General features: G+C 41.0%; 2 protein-coding genes across 7 annotated transcripts in view; both read right to left on the bottom strand.

Moving 5' to 3' along the window:
• Window positions 1-19,196, bottom strand: part of APP (amyloid beta precursor protein) — a 286,015-nt gene extending 266,819 nt beyond the window's left edge. For all 6 annotated transcript variants that reach the window (XM_050784742.1, XM_050784743.1, XM_050784744.1 and 3 more), the window contains exon 1: window positions 18,867-19,196. In XM_050784742.1, coding sequence (XP_050640699.1) covers window positions 18,867-18,923 — 57 coding nt within the window. In that variant the 5' untranslated portion in view covers window positions 18,924-19,196. The remainder of the gene's footprint in view (window positions 1-18,866) is intronic.
• ATP5PF (ATP synthase peripheral stalk subunit F6) overlaps window positions 1-19,694 on the bottom strand; it is a 985,871-nt gene that overhangs the window by 430,397 nt on the left and 535,780 nt on the right. The window lies entirely within an intron of this gene.

Genomic DNA, 19,694 nt, shown 5'->3' with positions numbered 1-19,694 from the left:
TCTTCTATCTTTGGAAACTTGACAGAATTAATGTTTTTGACTTGTTTTTCCACCACATAACATCAGGAGAGACTTTAACAGCAGTGAAGTGGGAAGGAGGATGCTTTATTTATATCTGTGTAATCATGTAACCCACTTCATGCTCCCACTGAATGGCTCCAGTAAACTGAAATCACAATTTCACTGATACCTACATTCCAGCCCCAGCTACATTTGCCTGTCAAATGCAGCAACTTACATTTAAGTTTCTGCCTACACAAGCAATCACAGAACCATTAAATAAGAGGATTGCTTGTTTGAACTACTAGATCAGCTTTTCCTTACTTTTGCTAATCTGTATGTGTACGTTCATTACTTTTTTTTTTTTTATGTTAAAGACCACCATGTGTCACACTACTTGAGAGCAGCCATTGACAGCAGTGGTCCCCAACCTTTCTGGCACCAGGGAATGGTTTCATGGAAGACAATTTTGTGGTTTGGTTCCGGGATAAAACTGCTCCACCTCAGATCATCAGGTATTAGATTCTAATAAGGAGTGTGTAACCCAGCTCTCTCACATGTAGTTCACAATAGGGTTTGCGCTCCTATGAGCATCTAACGCCCTGCTGATGTGACAAGAGGCGGAGCTCAGGCAGTAACGCTCACTCACCCATTGCTCACCTCCTGCTGTGCAGCAAAGTTCCTAACACACCACAGACTGGTACCAGTCCATGCCCAGGGGTTGAGGACTCCTGATTTAGAGCATTAAAATAAATAATAAATAATTAAAATATTACCTGATATTTGGCAAACAATCCCTCTCTATGTCACTACCTCCAGCCTGTGTTCAGGCTAGAAATGCCAAATAAAAAAGCACAAGTCCACAACTACATAGCTGCAGTTTCCCTAAACAGATTTACCCATCCAATAAACATTACATGTACAAAGAACTTAAAATAGTATGAGACAACATTAAGAAATAAAATGTAGGATATAAAATATAATCTATAGCAGAATCTCAAAACTGGTTTAGAAAATGACATCATAATACAGACATTTGTGGGTGGTAGGATTATGCATATTTTCATGTATTTTTAAATATATTTTTCAAAAGCTTCCTATAATGAATGTAATTCTTTCCCAATTCAAAATCTAGCTTAAACATAGTTTTAAAAAAAATTATTCTCTCACAATGTAAACCTACTAGTACCACCTCTATGGAAAACATTGTGGAGATTTCTTAAAGAGTTAAAAGTAGATCTACCATTTGATCTAAAAATCTTACTACTGGGTATTTACCCAGAGGGAAAGAAGTCATTGTATGAAAAAGACACTTGCACACATATGTTTATAGGACCACAATTCACAAACGCAAAGATGCAGAACCAACGTAAGTGCCCATCGACTAATGAGAGGATAAAGAAGATGTGGCAAATATATACCACAGAATACTACTCAGCCATTGCAAGGAACAAAATTATGTCTTTTGCAACAACTTGGATAGAGCTGGAGGCCATTATCCTAAGTAAAGTAATTCAGGAATTAGAAAACCAAAAATCATGTGTTCTCACTTAGAAGTGGGAGTTAAGCTAGGAATAAGCAAAGGCATACAGAGGGATATAATGGACTTCAGACACTCACAAGGGGGAGGGTGGTAGGAGGGGCTAGGGATTAAAAAAACTATATTAGGTACCAGGTACCCTACTTGAGTGTACTAAAATCTCAGAATTCACCACGATGTAATTCAACCAAGTAACAAAAAACCACTTGTACCCCAAAAGCTACTGAAATAAAAATTATTCTCTCAAAATTTTTAAGCCCTAAACCTCAGTTCCTATTGTTTATATTTACTAAGAACAGAACATAAAACACTGTTTTAAAAATGGTGGATTTTTTTTAAGTTTAAAGGTGTATAAGATAGCTGCCTAAGGAAATGCAGATACCCCTGTACCTTGTTGTTGTTGTTTTAATTTTTTAAAAAATATAGAGATGGGATCTCCTTATGTTGCCCAGGCTTATCTCGAACTCCTGACCTCAAGCAATCCTCCGACCTCAGACTCTCAAAGTTTTGGGACTACAGGCGACAGTCACCATCCAAGCCATGAATCCTCTAAGCATTGTCCCAGACACAGCATTGGCAAACTTCAGTCATTTTCATCTGAATATAAAGAAACACAGGGCATGCCTCACTTCAAAGTTGACATGTTCTTTGTGAGTAAAGCCTTGCCACAGATGAGAAGTCCTGAGGATCAAACAGGAAAACTTCAAGTTTAATTAAATCTAAAATCATTAAACCTAAGTTATATGACTAAGCAAACTCTCTTCAAAGCACTCAGTCAACATCCATGCTGGTAAATATTTCAGGAATGAAATGAAAAATAACTTTCAATTCTAAAAGTTCATCCATCATGCATGCTTCACATTGTAAAACAAATATTTCACAAAAATGAGTTTACAACAAAAGAACACCAATCCCACTTCTCCAACCCTCCATGTCAGGCAGTAAGCTTTCTACATTTGCTTACATTCTGAAAATAACTATTTTACGTGCCAGGAATGCACTAGGCTTAAGTTGTCAAAAAGTATCTATCATAATTTAAGTGTTACTGGGTAGGAACTATGGGCAGTACACACACAAGAAGACTTCCAAAACAAGAGGAGGTAAATGAAATCTTAATACCGATGTTTCCAGAAGCCCAGAAATGAAGCGCAATTCCTTATAATATGTACATGTTTACATACCCATACAGACAATAAAATGTGTAAGGTAATGGCATGTCTATCTCCCCCCTTCCTTTTAGGGAGCATCTGACATTTCAGGGTTCAGGATCACATACCTTGGGTTCCAAAAGGTTCCCCCATTCCTATTCCAACAGCGCTCACAACAGAAAAAGATGAACTGATCTATGAATAATACTAGTCCACAGAGAGGTTGTAGATATGCCTGGTAATGCTATTCATCCTACCCCAAAAGTTTTGTCCAAATCAGGCCATGCCTTCAAGTGGGCCAGATTGTCTTAAAGCTCCTGGCTTAATATTTAACTGATAGCAACAACCTAACATTAGTACCTTAGTAATTAAATGGGATGCAGCAACATGGAGCAGAAAAAGTGATGAAGAAAGAGACTAGAAGTTAGAGAACATGCATTGGGCTCTTGATTCTTAAAATGTGGGTGATTTTAAACAACTCAACATCTCCAGATACTACTTTCTTTATCTGTAAAGTGGAGAAGCTTAAAAAGGAGGTCTACCTGTTCCAGAAACTATGATTCTCTTCCTAGACAGTTGCAGGTTGAGCAGACGCTCCTAGAGCTGCACTGTCCAATACAGTAGCCACTAGCCATTTGTGGCTACTAAGTACTTGACATGCAGCTGGTATGAGTTAAAATATGTGAAATATGTGACCAGGCGCGGTGGCTCACAACTGTAATCCCAGCACTTTGGGAGGCCAAAGTGAGCAGGTCACTTGAGGTCAGGAGTTCAAGACCAGCCTGGCCAACATGGTGAAATCTCATCTCTACCAAAAATTAAAAAAAAAAAATTAGCTGGGTGTGATGGTGCACGCCTGTAATCCCAGCTACTCAGGAGGCTGAGGGAGGAAAATTGCTTGAACCCGGGAGGTGGAGGTTGCAGTGAGCCAAGCTGGTGCCACTGCACTCTAACCTAGGCGACCGACTGAGTGAGACTCTGTTTCAAAAATAATAATAATAATAAAATAAAAAATAAATATGTGAAATGTGAAAATTTTGAAGACATAATATGAAAAAATAATGTATTTCATAAATAGCTTTTATATTGACCACCTGTTGAAATAACATTTTGAATTTAGTGACATACTAAAATTAATTTCATCTGCTTTTTTTTTTTTTTTTTTTTTTTTGAGACGGAGTCTTGCTCTGTCGCCCAGGCTGGAGTGCAGTGGCCGGATCTCAGCTCACTGCAAGCTCTGCCTCCCGGGTTTACGCCATTCTCCTGCCTCGGCCTCCCGAGTAGCTGGGACTACAGGCGCCCGCCACCTCACCCGGCTAGTTTTTTTTTTTGTATTTTTTAGTAGAGACGGGGTTTCACCGTGTTCGCCAGGATGGTCTCAATCTCCTGACCTCGTGATCTGCCCGCCTCGGCCTCCCAAAGTGCTGGGATTACAGGCTTGAGCCACCGCGCCCGGCACATCTGCTTATTTTTTTAAGTGGCTACCTGAAAACTTTAAATTAGATCTAATGGTCCCATTATACCTCTATTGGATAATTCTGCTTTAAATTCAGACCTGGGCATGCATGAAGCCCAGAGGAATTCGCAGATGAAAGGAGCCCAGGAACCTGTATGGAATACAGACCTGGAGGTTACCATTTCCATATTAAATGTATAAAGGGCTGTTTTAAAACCATGCTTTTGTTTTCTTATTTTGTGCACCAACAATAAGTCGACAGCAAATATCATTGGGTCTAAAAATAACTGATATCTGGCCGGGCGCGGTGGCTCATGCCTGTAATTCCAGCACTTTGGGAGGCCTAGGCGGGCGGATCACGAGGTCAGGAGATCGAGACCATCCTGGCTAACACGGTGAAACCCCATCTCTACTAAAAATACAAAAAAAATTATCCAGGCGTGGTGGCAGGCGCCTGTAGCCCCAGCTACTCAGGAGGCTGAGGCAGGAAAACGGCATGAACCCAGAAGGCGGAGCTTGCAGTGAGCCAAGACCGCGTCACTGCCCTCCAGGCTGGGTGACAGTGCGAGACTCAGTCTCAAAAAAAAAAAAAAATTGATATCACTTCATTGACGCTATGAACGAATCCTAATTATCATGTAGGCCTTAACGATCATCCTAAGTGGATGTGCCTTTATGCAGGCACTTGTAGCCTATTTTGGTTTCTAAGAATTGAATATATAAAGTAATATCTTACTTCATAAAAGATTATACTCCCATTTTTTAAAACACATCTGATATTAGTAGGAATAACTGAAATGAACTCATATGAATAGACCACATTTTTACTTCATCGATATCTAACTAGGAACATTGCAACCAATTTTTGCAATCGCTATTAGTTTGTTTAATGTATTTTAAATGATCAAAGAAGTAGAGATAGTTTCTAGATAGCTTATTTACTTAAAAATACAACAAATATGAATAAATAAAATATTAATAAGATTCAGGTGAGATGAGAGTGAGTACTCAAGTTCTCTTTTCTCACACCATACACTTGCAGTGCCAAGTTTTTCTGTTCAATGATTTTATGCAAAGGTATACATCTAACTGCCTGCAAAATCAACTACTGACTATTTTAAATCAGACACAGCAAGCAACAGCCCCCAGCTCTGCAATCCAAAGCCAGCAAAGGCCACCCATTTCAGACTGGGTTTGAAGCATAGCCAGTTATGATAGCTCAAATATTTTCAGATATATGAAAGCAGAACAGAATTCAGAAATACACATTCTCTGGCAGACTATTTTTTAGAACCAAGTTTCTCAAATTATATAATACAAACTATATGACTATTAAAAAATTATGCATGAATTAAAGGAGATTTATTTAATTTTCAAATTCTAATATAATTAAAGAAAATTTTCAAACTTACCTACATGGGCTTCATGGGTGAAAAAAAGTATAATTTTAAAATATGACCAATGTAATATGACAGAAATATACATTCAAACACATCTGATAACTACTCTAATTTTCATAAATCAACTATTTGACACATGCACAAATTTTCATGTGTTTTTCTGAAGGTGGTATTCAGAAATGATAATTTTCCTGACAGTTTAACATTTTTTAAAGAAGACATGCCAAGATTTAAATAATCTAACTTTTTGATTACTCTTTTTTTGGAGACAGAGTCTGGCTCTGTTGCCCAGGCTGGAATGCAGTGGTATGATCTCAGCTTACTGCAACCTCTGCCTCCTGGGTTCAAGTGATTCTCCTGTCTCAACCTCCTAAGTAACTGAGACTACAGGCATGCACCACCACGTTCGGCTGATTTTTGTATTTTTTGTAGAGACGGGGTTTCACCATGTTGGCCAGACTGGCCTTGAACTCCTGACCTCAAGTGATCCACCCACCTCAGTCTCCCGAAGTGCTGGGATTACAGGTGTGAGCCACCACGCCCGGCCTTTTTGATTACTCTTAAAACTGCGAGATCAAAATGAAATGTTACAAAATAAAACCAACAGCAGAAAACAAAACCAAGAGCAGCTTCTGAGGAATCATATTTTAGACATTTCTTTAAGACAGATACTGTAATATGTCAAACTATTGGAACATATTTCAATTAAATATTTAAGTGAAGACAAAATCCCTAATACAAAACCTCCAAATACTCCCTAACAATGATGATTCTATCAGGCCTACTCAGAACTACAAGTTTTCCCCACATCTTGATTTTATCACATACTTTCTGTGACATATATATTCATTTCATCACTTCTAGAATAATTGAAATGAACAAGAAAATAGGTAAGGAATTAAAATAAATTTTAAAATGGCAGTCCCATTCTTACTGACATAAACTTATTAAGATCCATGTTCCTTTTTTCATAGATCTTCCCATTCTGTTTCAATAACACCAGCAAGCAGAAACAGATCTGAAAAGCTATGTAGCTACAGAAAAGAGGTTCAGCATGACAGACAGATCTAGCTCAAAAGAGGTGCTCAGTATCAAGCTCTTTTCTAAAAACCTCAAAGCTTGTTTTGTCTGCTGTTGCTTTCGAAGAACAAGCACAACAAAATTGCTTTGAGGAAGTCTCTAGATCAAACGAAAGATAGTTAACCAACAGGGAGAGTAAGCTGACTGCCACTGCTATCCACACAGGGCCACAGAAATTATCCCTTTGTTCCATCACTCTGGTTGGAAGGCTTTCCCAGGAATGCAAGTCTGAACCATCTTGAGTTCCCTCAGCCAGAATGAAAGCTCAGCTCTTGGATGTTTCTACCATAAAAATGAGAAAGCATTTCCTACCTCCTCCTCTATCAGCCCACAAAGATGTGCTTCCTGTGTGGCTGACTAGCAGATAAGGGAAGGTAAGCAAATCCCAAAAGCCTACTCTAATCGCTCATGGAGAATCTTTGTTTTGGTTCAGAACGTTAAGTCTACCCATGTTCCTCTATCCCTTTATGGTACTGTATTTCTTCTACATCCCAGAATGCCAGTTGTCACCCAATATCCTACCTGTCCTTTATCCTTAAGAAGAGAGCCAGAAATGTTATTTCTGATGGCAGTGCTCCCAGCTAACAGAGCACATTTACACGCTCCCTTGCGTCGAGGTGTCACTAACCGGCCCATGAGATTAAGCAGACATTGAAAAGGACTTCTACAAACCTAACTGAACCATGGTCATCAATGCCTCGTCCCCATTTTACAAACATTTAAAAGTACTCCATTGCTAAGAAAATGCAGTTCAAACTCATTAAGGGCATCCAAAATGTATAATCTCCCACTGTCTCTCTCACTTATTTGCCCCTGGGCTTCCTCCTTTGAAACTCTACACCCTCGCTGTTTTTTCTGTCTGGGAAGCCCTCCACACCCCAGTTCACCTTCACGCATCCTTAAAACCTAGTTCAAATGCTGCCTGCCTTCTCTGGGAAGACTTTGTACCTCCTCTATTATAGCCTTTGGCACACTGCACCTAATTATTTCTCCGCCTCTTTCTTCTCCCACTGGACTGCGGAATTCCTCAAGGCACAGACTGAGCTACCTTTTCATTTACTCACAGCTCCACCCAGATTCTAGATCTCCTGTCATAAATGAAACACAGAATCCTCGCAGGATATGTCCATAAAATGAATGACAATTTCAAAAATTCAAAATAAGAGAAACAGTGAGATAGTAAAAAAAAAAAAATTTTTTTTTTTTTTTTTTTTTTTTTTGAGACGGAGTCTCGCTCTGTCGCCCAGGCTGGAGTGCAGTGGCATGATCTCGGCTCACTGCAAGCTCCACCTCCCGGGTTCACGCCATTCTCCTGCCTCAGCCTTCCGAGTAGCTGGGACTACCGGTGCCTGCTACCACGCCTGGCTAATTCGTTGTATTTTTAGTGGAGAGGGGGTTTCACCATGTTAGCCTGGATGGTCTCAATCTCCTGACCTTGTGATCCACACGTATCTGCCTCCCAAAGTGCTAGAATTACAGGCATGAGCCACTGTGCCAGGCCATGAATTAATACTTTTTAAAACATCTTAACTCCAAATCAGTGTCAACATCACAGAAGTCAATCACAAATGCCCTGAGAAAACTTGCAGTAGAGACATAACAGGTGAATGCACAATCCAAATACTCAGTGAAACATTCTGCATTAAACCTTCTCTCTCATCTGCTGGCAGAAGAATCATGGGCTTGGCCTGGCTTTGTATCCAACCTCTGATAGAAACGAGCAAACAAGCAGTGAGGTTAACATGTCAGACTGCTTTGTAAATCTGAATAACTTCACATGTGATGATAAACTCGAAGAATGCATCCCATGTCTTTTTCTGTGCAACGAAAAGACACTAATATTTTTTTCTCATCTCATCGGCTATTCATTAAATCAATAAATACAATTGAAAATACATGCACATAAGAAATATTCCCAATAAACTGAAGGGATGCTTCCCATCTGTGTCCCTACAATATGACCCAGAATATTCACAATGACATAAATTTAACCTTTGAGTCTAGCTCACAAAAGTGAAGTGAAATATCCAAATAGCAAATACAAAGAAAGGAACTACCAAGAAAGAGGGAAAGTCAGCCTCCTATTTTGTTCATTTAAGTATAACCTCTCTGCCACCACAACATTCATTATGTTTGTCCTGGACAGTTCTAATGGCCATGCTGATTGATACTCAGTGTTAAGGCCACCTCTGTCCAACAGCCTTTGCTTCTACTCTGTTTCAGCCAAATACTCACATGGCTGTTCTATCATCACCTGGAAATCTCCCAGCTTCCCTCAGGAATTCCCCCCTCTCCTATTTCACTGAACAAGCAGGAAAGAGTGATTCCAAAATTGCAATTTTGTCTCAGATGTACTCTTAAAAGTGAAACCCTCCACAATTTAACTAGCAGCAGTGCTGTAAGCTGCCTTTGCATTCAAACACCCTATGGGTTAGCCAAGAACGGACAACCACAGAATTTTTATATTCGGTTTACTTTTGTCGGATTTAAATTTTCTGGATTCTGTGGTATAAGAGGATTTAACACTTGACACAAAACATTCAAAATAAGATTGAGAAAACACTAGCAAGATACAAGGCTAATCATAATGACCTCAATTAGATTTTCAATGCCTGTCAAGTTAATGGTAGATAGTGGTACTGGCTTCAAGCCCTTCAAATTGAAAAATACAATTCTTCTAGATAACAGAGGTAATAGAATTCACTATATTTTTTTAAAGGGCCAATTTTGATCCTCATAACACTAAACACTAGCTGTAAAATGGCCAGAAAAGGAGCCAAAAAAAAAGACAATGACAGGAAAATTTTCATTTTGATGCCACTCAATTTAATTCCAATACACATTTTCTTTCTAGACTCTACTATCTTCTTCACACAAAATTATTTCTAGGCACCCTCTATTGAAAGTGTCCCAATCAATCAGGGCATGGATGAAATATTTCAAGAATGAGGCATTTTTTTTGCAGGCCAACTGAATTTCTGAAATACAGTTGCAAATGACTGAACATGATGAAGTTATTGACAGTATTTATGAAACTTTTTCACAATAAAATGTTCCAAAAAGAGGCTGAAAAAAAAATGCATCTTATTTAAAAGGCTTTAATCTTCTTTCTATGCTTGTTCACAATTTCTTAAAAGAGAAGGTCCCACAGCTGTTCGAATCTTTAATCTGAACGTAATTCTTTATCACCCCAACATAGAATTTCTAGAGCACTCAATGATGTTATTTAGTACATACAAAATGTAAGGCATTATCATGAGTGATCAAACAAATTACTGTATAGAAAAGTGTGTGATCACAATCAATACTAACTTCTCTCCCCCACCACTTGTTTGCAACATTTAATCACCCAAAGTAGATCTCCTGTCTACAATTATTCTTTTACATTACAGTAAATATATAGTTCCTGCCCCCAGATACCTAAGTTTACCTTCACGTAGTGAAATGGTCAGAGAACTTTGACAATACTACAGTAACAACCACATTCACAACACACATCCTTCTGCGTAGCATTCTCTTATATTCCTTATCCAACTTAATTTTTCCCAAGTCACTTCCTTCCTCCTTTTAATTCTGTCTACCCGCTTGGGGACAAGGACCTTGAAAATATTTGTGAAATGAAGGAGTGAACCTTTCTTGGTTGTACCCCTAAGAATCTAGGTTTCTTTGTGTATAAAAATAAGCTAATTTCTAAAGAAATTTGGGTTTAATTTTAAATTACTAATCAATTTAATATGTAATATCTATGATTAATTATTCTTAGAATAATTAGTCTGCATATTTTCACATTTCTATGGGAGTTTCTTAGGTCTCGTCAGTTATATCCTCAAACTAATTTACTGTAATGACAAAATTATATTTGTGTTAAACCATAATAAGCAATTGAGAGCATCAGGATGGAGAATATTTGTTATTACATATGACTTTTCATATGATGGGTTTTAATGTTAGTCTCTGAAGACTTAAGCTAAGACTTCAAAAACTTTGCATCAGTTTTAAAGGCTTAATCTTTGAAGTAGATGAGGATTTTTTAAAAGATGAAAAAAATCAATAAATATGGTTAAGAAAGAGTGCTTATCCATCTTTATTCTATGAGCCTATCAACTCAATTATAAACAAAATAACTGAGTAATGATATTTATAAAAACAACATTGGCCAGGCACCATAGCTCACACCTGTAATTTATCTCTTTGGAAGGCTGAGGCAGGAGGATCGCTTGAGCCCAGGAGTTCAAAATCAGCCTGGGCAACATAGTGGAGACCCCATCTCTACAAAACATTTAAGAAATTAGGTGTGGTGGCAGGTGCCTGTAGTCCCAGCTACTCTGGAAGCTGGGGCAGAAAGATGGCTTGAGCCCAGGAGGCCACAGCTACAGATCACACCACTGCACTTCAGCCTACATGACAGAGTAAGGCCTTGTCCCGAAAACAAACAAACAAAACCAAACACAATATCATTGTGCTTTTGAAAATTCATCCAATAGTAGGAGTAGATGTAACAAGTCCTTTTTTTTTAAGATGAATCAGCCTTTAATGTATAATGCCATTTTCTTTACTTTCTCTTAAAAATAAAATTTATGTTGCCTCACTAATTTTACTGTGAAGTAACACACACACACAGACAAGGAAAAACTAAACAAATGAGTTTGTAGTAACTTGAGGTGAGGAGCAGGTCTAAAACACGTGTCTATCTCAACGGTAGGATTAAACCTCTCACTTTTCTTCTGTAAAATATCTCCATGGGGTCAAAATTTATTAGTCATTAAAGGTTTGAAATTTAGCAAAGCAACAAGAGTAATGATGCATTTCTTCACTTAATACAAATGACTTTTCTTTATGCAACAGATCTCTTACTCTCATAAGTATCCTTTATGGTTGAAAAGTAATTTATCAGTCTCTATCATCCAGGATGCCTTACATTTTTCAATGAAGATAGTATGTGGCTTTCCAGAAGCTAATGAAAGCCAAATTATTAGATAAGAGACAAATTATTAGATTCTCTCAAAAAAAGAATCAGGCAAAAAAAAAAAAAAATTCCTATCAAAATCACCAAAAAATTGGCCAGGTGCAGTGGCTCACTCCTGTTATCCCAGCACTTTGGGAGGCCTAGGTGGGTGGATCACTTGAAGTCAGGAGTTCAAGACCACCCGGCCAATGTGGTGAAACCCTGTCTCTCCTAAAAAAAATACAAAAATTAGCCGGGCGTGGTGGCACATGCCTGTAAACCCAGCTATTCGGGAGGCTGAGGCACAAGAATTGCCTGAGCCCGGGAGGCAGAAGTTGCAGTGAGCCAAGATCACGCCACTGCACTCCAGCCTGGGTGACACAGTGAGACTCGGTTTCAAGAAAAAAAAAAATCACCAAAAAACAAAAGAATGACAATTATTCTTGTTGAATCAATTTCTCATAAGAAAAGCTTCTGAATTTGTGAAGAAAAGAAGAGAGGAACCATCTGGAAATTAGGAGATTCAAACACTGTTTTGGGTCCATCATTAATAAGACCTTAAGGAATCTGCACTTCACTCATCAGGATCCATTCATTTACAAAACAGGCTTATTCATCTTTTCCCTTTTCCAAAATGTTTGTCCTATTTATTCCTCATCCCTGCTCATGGACCCTCCACTCCCGCTTCTGAAACCATCTTATTCACTCCTCACTGTATCTACTTTAAACAGGATGTTTATTACAAATATGGCTTCTGTCATTACACATTCTCATACTTGAACCCATTTCTTGTCTTCTTGTCTTTGGTTGGACAGGACAATTAGAATTACGTGAGCTGGTTAACAAAAACCCGTGTAAATTCTTTGGGACTCTGCTTCTTGATTTTTCACTGTGTTAATCATAATTTAACCTCAGTATCACCAGTTTCCTACACTCAAAGCTTTCAAATATCCTTAGCCTGCTTTTGAAGCTAAAAACCTTTTATTTTATGAGCAACATATGCTGATTTTAAAAATACATATATAATTTCAATTAAACAGCAGATCACTATAAAGTTTTAAAGATGTAACAGCCATAACATGGCTGATTATACAAATTCATTTTATTTTGAAACTGACTTCTTAGAGAAATGCAGCATTCTCAAGCAATCTGCTTTTTGGTTTCCCTGTCCTTGGGTGAACATAACTTCAAGGATCCATAGTAGGACCAAAATTCTTTTGCTGGCATTTGATATCTTCCATTTCTACCGATTGGCAAAGCCTGTTCATTCATTTTGCTAGCAAAGATTCTGCTAAAAACTAAACCAAGCTTGTTCACAGTTCCTTGCAAATAGCTGATAGCCAACTAACAGTTAATAATCAAGCCAGTGTATAATCTTGCTCAATATTAGAGATCTGTGGCAAGCTGTCAGTGTGTACAACATTAAAAATAGGTCTCTGGGAGGCCGAGGTGGGCGGATCACTTGAGGTCAGGAGTTTGAGATCAGCCTGGCCAACATGGTGAAGCCCCATCCCTACTTAAAAAAATACAAAAATTAGCTCGGCATGATGGTGAGGGCCTGTAATCCCAGCAACTCAGGAGGCTGAGGCAGGAGTATCACTTGAACCAGGGAGGCGGAGATTGCAGTGAGCCGAGATTGCGCCACTGCACTCCAGCCTGAGTGACACAGCGAGATTCTGCCTCAAAAAAAAAATAAAAATAAAAAATTAAAATGGTCTACATCCATGTTATGTGGAAAAAAAGAAAAAAAAAAAACTAGGTCTTTCCCATTTGTGTAAAAAATGCTTATGCTTTTTGCACATTTCTGTACTGTTTTAAATTTTTCAATGAGCATGAATTATTTTCATTTTTCAAAAAACCAATCAAAATGCACAATACATATTTAATAAATGAAATTTTATAACATGTATTCTAAAAATTGTATCTGAGACACCATGTGCTTTTTAAATTTAGATCAAACTCATAGACAACGATCTGCCAATTTCCTGCAATAGTCTTAATTGGCCAATAAGTAAATTAATTTGTCAGTAAATGAAACATCATATAGATTTTTAACTTTCAACTATGCGGGAAACTTACATATACTCATTGTACATCATCATCATCACCATACATACTAGCAGTAACAAACACACAGTGCTTATGCTATGCCATCAGGTTACATACATATTAACTCACACACCGTTTCAAGCATTTAACATAGATATTAATTTGATCCTCAATAACTAGAAATACTCATCCCATTTTACAAAGGAAAAAACTGAGGCACAGAAACTTGCCCATGGACACTAGCTCAAAAGAGACAAAGACAGAATGTATACCCATGCGTTCCTGCCCTGGTCCAAACTCTCTTGATTAGTGTGCAGTGCCACCTTCTCTACACACCTGAGAACACTCAATGACTCAGTGTTATCGGCCTAACATCATGCCTGGCATCAAAATCAACATTATAAATTGAGAATAACTCTGGTTCTTTCTACAGAGGTGAGATTTTTTAAAAACCTCTCATCTTCCCCATTTTAACTATCTTCTTTGGTGAGACACTATCACTCTCGCAAGGTTCAAGCTAATTCTGCATTGCATGTTTCTTCAACATGCAGCCACACAAAATAAACCTAAATAAAATATCTTAGGTTTCTATTTCAGCAGATTTAATGCATGTGAACCTGAGACTTCATGTGGCCCTCTTTGAATAGTCCGCTATCTAATCTATTCAGCATCCCTTTTTCATGAAGTTATTAATGGATGAACATATCCAGGCTGTTAAATTTAAATATGTGAATTTATTCCTAGAGCAATCATTGTACTCCAGTCTTTGCTAGATTTCTACTTCTAAAGAGGTACCAGTCAAGCGTATCTATTAACCAAGATTAAAGAGGAAAATGTGCCAAACTTTTCTTCCAAGAAAAATGCCAGTGTCCTCACAGTAACGGTTATTTCTTAAGCTATCCACACTAAACTGAAGAAATAGTTACGTAACATTTCCCCCTTTACTAAGTTTTCACTTGCCAAACCAGCTTCAGGGTTTGAGTTCTGTCTGCTTTTCTTCTTATACAACAATAAAAAAAAGAAAGACGTATTTTTATTGATGAAACTTGCTACTCATTCTCGGGTGTGCTCATTCCTTCCCCTGCCACCTTCTGTCTTCCCCCACCCACTCATGAGGGTGTATCTGTACACCGGCTGTGAGACCCACGGGGTGACAGCATTTCCCGTCCATCCCCACTCCATACATTTGCATCTGAGCTCTCACGATGAAAAGGAAAAGATTTTTCTGTTTCTGTTTTCTTCAGCCCTTTTCTGTCTACAAAGCCGATCTCCTCTGCTGAACTCATGGGAACATTTATACTATTTTATGGAAGAGTGTTGCCTGAATGTAGAATCACAACAAAGCCAGTTGAGATCTTTAAATTAACAAAGAAAAAAAAAGATTTCATAATCAAGCATAGTCAAGTGAAACAGAGAGAGGTTGAAAACCACCAGACAAAAAACACAAACAGAAAATATGATTTTTTCCCTATCCTCCTCGTTGCCACTCAGGGAATCACTTTGTGATGCTACTGAAGCTCTCTGGTCCTGCATTCAGCCCCTTACCTTTGACCTCTCAACTCCTTATTTCGAATTCCCTACTCCTCTTGGGAGTACCCTGCACCAGCATCTGTCACTCAAGTGAGAGAGAGAGAGAGACAGTCAGACAGATGTGTGTGTGTGTGTGTGTGTGTCTGTCTGTCTGGGAGAGGCAGAGAGGAATGTAAACACATATTGTATATGCAAAAACTTAACCTCAAATCCCCAGACTTGGGATACAAACCTGGCTGGAAATTTACTACCAGGAAATGCTCCAGGATTATCTATTATCTCATCCCATTATTCCTATAGTTTTTAAATACAGGAAGTTTTCTCTGTAACATATTTACTCAGTATACTTAATCTGTATTTTCCTTTTGGTATTTTAGTACATTCCACTTTGTTTTGTTATCATGTGCATGTTTTATTTACCCTGCAAACTTCCTGGCAGTAAGGGGAGGGAGGAGGGAAGGGGAGGTAATAAGGTATGCAGTCAAACTACACCTTACATTCTGGAAGCTTTACATTTAAAAAGCATCTGCACAGGTTGATCTTTACATTTGTGATTGATAGAGATTTTAAAAGAAATGTATTAATGAAAGATGCTTCGTAAGATTCTCAAGGTAATACAATTTGCAGAAACAACGTACATTTCTACTGAATTTAATGCATTTCTCAATGATAGTTTAGTGGCCACGTGAAAGGCAAGTAATAGCTATGCTTATTTCCAGAATGACTGACTACATGCATACAAATATCTGTAGAAGACTCTAGTATGCAAAAAACAGTAACATAAAATAGAGATCCTCTAGCAACAAGACTTAACATAAAGATAACCTCTCCCATTCCTTCAAGCCAATATTCAGTTGATCACTTTTTTTATTTTTTAATTTTTTTAATCAGTCATTCCTCATTTAACCTTGAGAACTTGCATGTTCCTTTTCATTTCCTCAGTCAGGACCAGTATTATTCCATTTAGCAACTTCTCCGCAGTACTAATAGCCTTGCAAGTGTCGTTCAGGAGCCTCTGCTGGTCACAGTGACAAGAGAAAAAGCTTCTGCAGTCTGCCAGTTATCATGGTTTCTCACCGATTAGCAAGAACCATGACTCCTTACAGATCACCATTAAACCTGAGCTTTACTATTCTGTGTGTGGGCTTCTACCTTTAGGGAGGTACTAGTCAGTAGCAGTAGGTTTCCATAAACTATAAATTAGCACTACCACAAAGGTAAGATGATTGTGACTAGGTTAAACCCTCAAGAGAGGGAAATAAAACTTAAGAGGAAGCTAGATTTAAAAATAAATAAATATTAGGGTAGTGAAACATCATATAGATTAGGGTTAAACTCACATCTCTATCAACATACCAGCCAAAATCATCCACCCAGATAATAACCATGTTTCCCCTGCAAGCCAAGGCCCCATTATCACTGCCCTTATTCATTTCTTTTTTACAGCCACCTGCAGCAGACCTATTTTCTAAGCTCTATAAAAGAGAGTCAACTCGTAATTACATCTTTTCAGTGGACACAGAGAGGGCCAGATAAACCACTCTCAAACCTCAGTAGACTGAATTACCTACCCTTCTATCAACACTTTGCAAAATGGAATAATGTGACTCTCACCTCCACCCTTTAAAGGAGTTAACAATAGCTAGTGAAAAGCTCCCAAAAGATGGCAGAAAGAGCAAATTAATGCAATTAAACAGACCAAAAACTAAATTCGAATCTGCCTACACGCTTCCTCTTTTTATACAGAAATATTGCTCAACAGTTACATATTTAAGTTTTGACAAAAGCTTCAAAAATAAGGTTATCATATGCTTTTAATTCCTTAAGTATACGGTTTTTAATTTGTACTACGACCGGGAAAACGGGAATAATTCTACAAATAAATGTAAGTCATGAGAGAAATCTGAATTCTCTTAGTTAAGAGCATTTTTTTAAAACATGGAAAACGAAATTCTTTAACTCTTAAAACAACCTGTCTTAACTAGCCCTAAGGTGATTCCTGAGCCACTTGTGGGTAAAAATCAGAAGGGAAAAAAGTTCAATGACCTTGCAAATTACGAACTAAAAAACTGTAATGGTGTGATAGTCTATACAGCCTCAGGAAAACATCTGTCCGGAAATTGCTTTTTTTCTTTTGGAAAATTACTAGGAGGTTGGGAGAAAAGAGGGGAAAAAACGGGGAGGGAAGGTTGCAAATGGTTAAGATGCCAAACAGGAATCCAACCGAAGTGAAATACAACCTTCTCTGGCCCAACTGTCATGCAAACAACTTCTAAGCATCTTTAGATGTAAAGAAAAACAGTCATTGTGCACAGGCGTTAGCTGAATGTTCGAGAGTTGGATGAATGGGGAAGACTTGTTATACACCTAGTGGTGGGTGGATTTCACTAGGCTGCAGCCTCCACACAGCTTTTCTTTGCTGCACTGCAGAGGCGCCATCTTCTCCGTCTTAATCTTCACTCAATTCAATCCTTTTATCTGTACCCTAAAAAAAAGACCCTTTGGACCCTCCCCAGCATCCTGTGCCCCCAGGGGAACTAACCCAGAGTCCCCAGAGGTGTTAGGAAACAGGCCGCGCCTTAATAAGACAAACGCCTCCTTGGATGCACAGGACAGAGCCCGTGCCTCCCCACCATCCGCCACTGCCCTTTCCAGACGCACACCCTACTCTCCGCCTTATTTCCTCCCCGCCAAGGACTTTACAGCCCAGCAGGGAATTAAGCCTCAGAGGTGATCCGAGGGTGGGAAGCAGAGGGGCCCCAAGGCTCCGCCAGAGGCCCCGGCAGCGTCTCTGCCCCCTCCAGGGCTGACGCGCAGCCTGGGAGCCGGGCCGGAGTCTCGGTGGCGCACCGAGACTAACGCGGCTCGGCCCAGAGCGCCCGGGCCGGTGAGGGCGGGGTGTCGCGGCTTTTGTTCCCGGGGACCTTCTGCCTCTCAGGCAGAAGCTTAGGGTGCCAGCAAACTCCCGGGACGTCCAGGCTTGGCGAAGGTGCGGGGAGGCTATGGTTCTCCGACCCCTCCCATTTCTCGCAACTTACACAAAAGGGAGACGCGGCAATGCACAAAGTTTGCCTGCGGAAGACGGTGCGCGACCCCGGCGCCGGCTCGGGCTAGGGTCGCACCCAGGCGGCCGCCGCCAGCAGCCGCGAAAGAGGAGGTTCGAACAAGGAAGGGGGGTGGGGGTGAGAGGGGAAGGTGAAACGAGGCGGAGAACGCAGGGAAAAGCGAGGGGCCCCTAGCTTCCCGGGCTGTCCCGACTCCTCCTCCTCCCCAGGGCCCAAGAGAAAGGAAAGGGCAACGATTCAAGAGCAGAGGACTGGCTTCAGGGACGCTGCGTTTTCGGTTTTTCCACGTGCTCCTTCCCCCTTCCTCCCATCTGAATGTCTCTCGCCTCCCCCGGACCCCGCTTCCAAGGCAGGGACTGAGTCGGGGTCTGGGCTCAGGGTCGTCCCCTCCCCTTCTCGCCCCTGGCTGGCGCGGAACCAGGGAGCCCAGCGCCTCTCCCGCTCCCTCTCCGCGGGCCGGAGCGCGCGTCCCTGGGGCAGGGCTGGGCCGAAAGCGAGGATGCGCTGGACGTCCGCAAGCGGGGGCGGAGAGGAGAGGGGTCCCCTTGACGGACCCTCGGCTTCTCTGCATTAAAGACTTGCGTTAAGGTCTTTGGGGGGATTGGGTCCCAGCCATGCCCGCCTCCCCCCGCCTTCCGAGGCGCGGCACCCACCTCCAGCGCCCGAGCCGTCCAGGCGGCCAGCAGGAGCAGTGCCAAACCGGGCAGCATCGCGACCCTGCGCGGGGCACCGAGTGCGCTGCTGTGCGAGTGGGATCCGCCGCGTCCTTGCTCTGCCCGCGCCACCGCCGCCGTCTCCGGGGGCCCCCGCGCGCGCTGCTCCGAGTGCTCTCGCCTACCGCTGCCGAGGAAACTGACGGAGCAGGAGCGCGGCGGCGAGGCTCGGAGCCAGGCAAGTCAGCTGATCCGGCCCGCCCCGCTCGGCACTCGAGAGAGACCCCTAGCGGCGCCGCCGGGGAGCTGCGCCCGCTCGCGCCGGGAGGGGCCCGCGCGCCCCGGGCCCACAGGTGCAGCGCCCTAGGCGCCGCCTGCACCACACGCGCCCTCCTCAGCTCCCCGGCCGACGGCCCACCTGGGCTTCGGGAACAGTGGGAGGGAGAGTCTGGGGCCAGGAGAGGGACGGTGCAGGATCAGGGAAAGGTGAGTCCTAGGACGCTGGGGCTCTAGAAAAGTCGGGAGCGCTCCCGCTCGTCCCCGTGAGCTTGAATCATCCGACCCCGCAGGCCTCCCGGGGGTGTGGTATAAAGGACTGCTGCTAGGGTGCGTTTTTATCCGCATTTCGTTTTTTTCTCTCGGTTTGGAGAGGTGGGGCAGGCGTTTCTGGAAAAGAATGAGAACGAGTGAAGCTTAAAGGAAGTAGGATTTTCTTTGCTTGTTGAGACAGCAAAAGCCTCATTTTTTAACCCGCAACGTCAAAAGCAGCCACGAGCAACCTGGAATTTCTATCTTTAGAACGAACCAAAGGAGAACGGCGCAGGACCT

Source organism: Macaca thibetana, chromosome 3, assembly GCF_024542745.1.
Source record: "Macaca thibetana thibetana isolate TM-01 chromosome 3, ASM2454274v1, whole genome shotgun sequence".
Taxonomy (NCBI): Eukaryota; Metazoa; Chordata; class Mammalia; order Primates; family Cercopithecidae; genus Macaca; species Macaca thibetana.
Note: the sequence above shows the minus strand (reverse complement) of the source record. Positions and strands in the feature narration are given on the sequence as shown.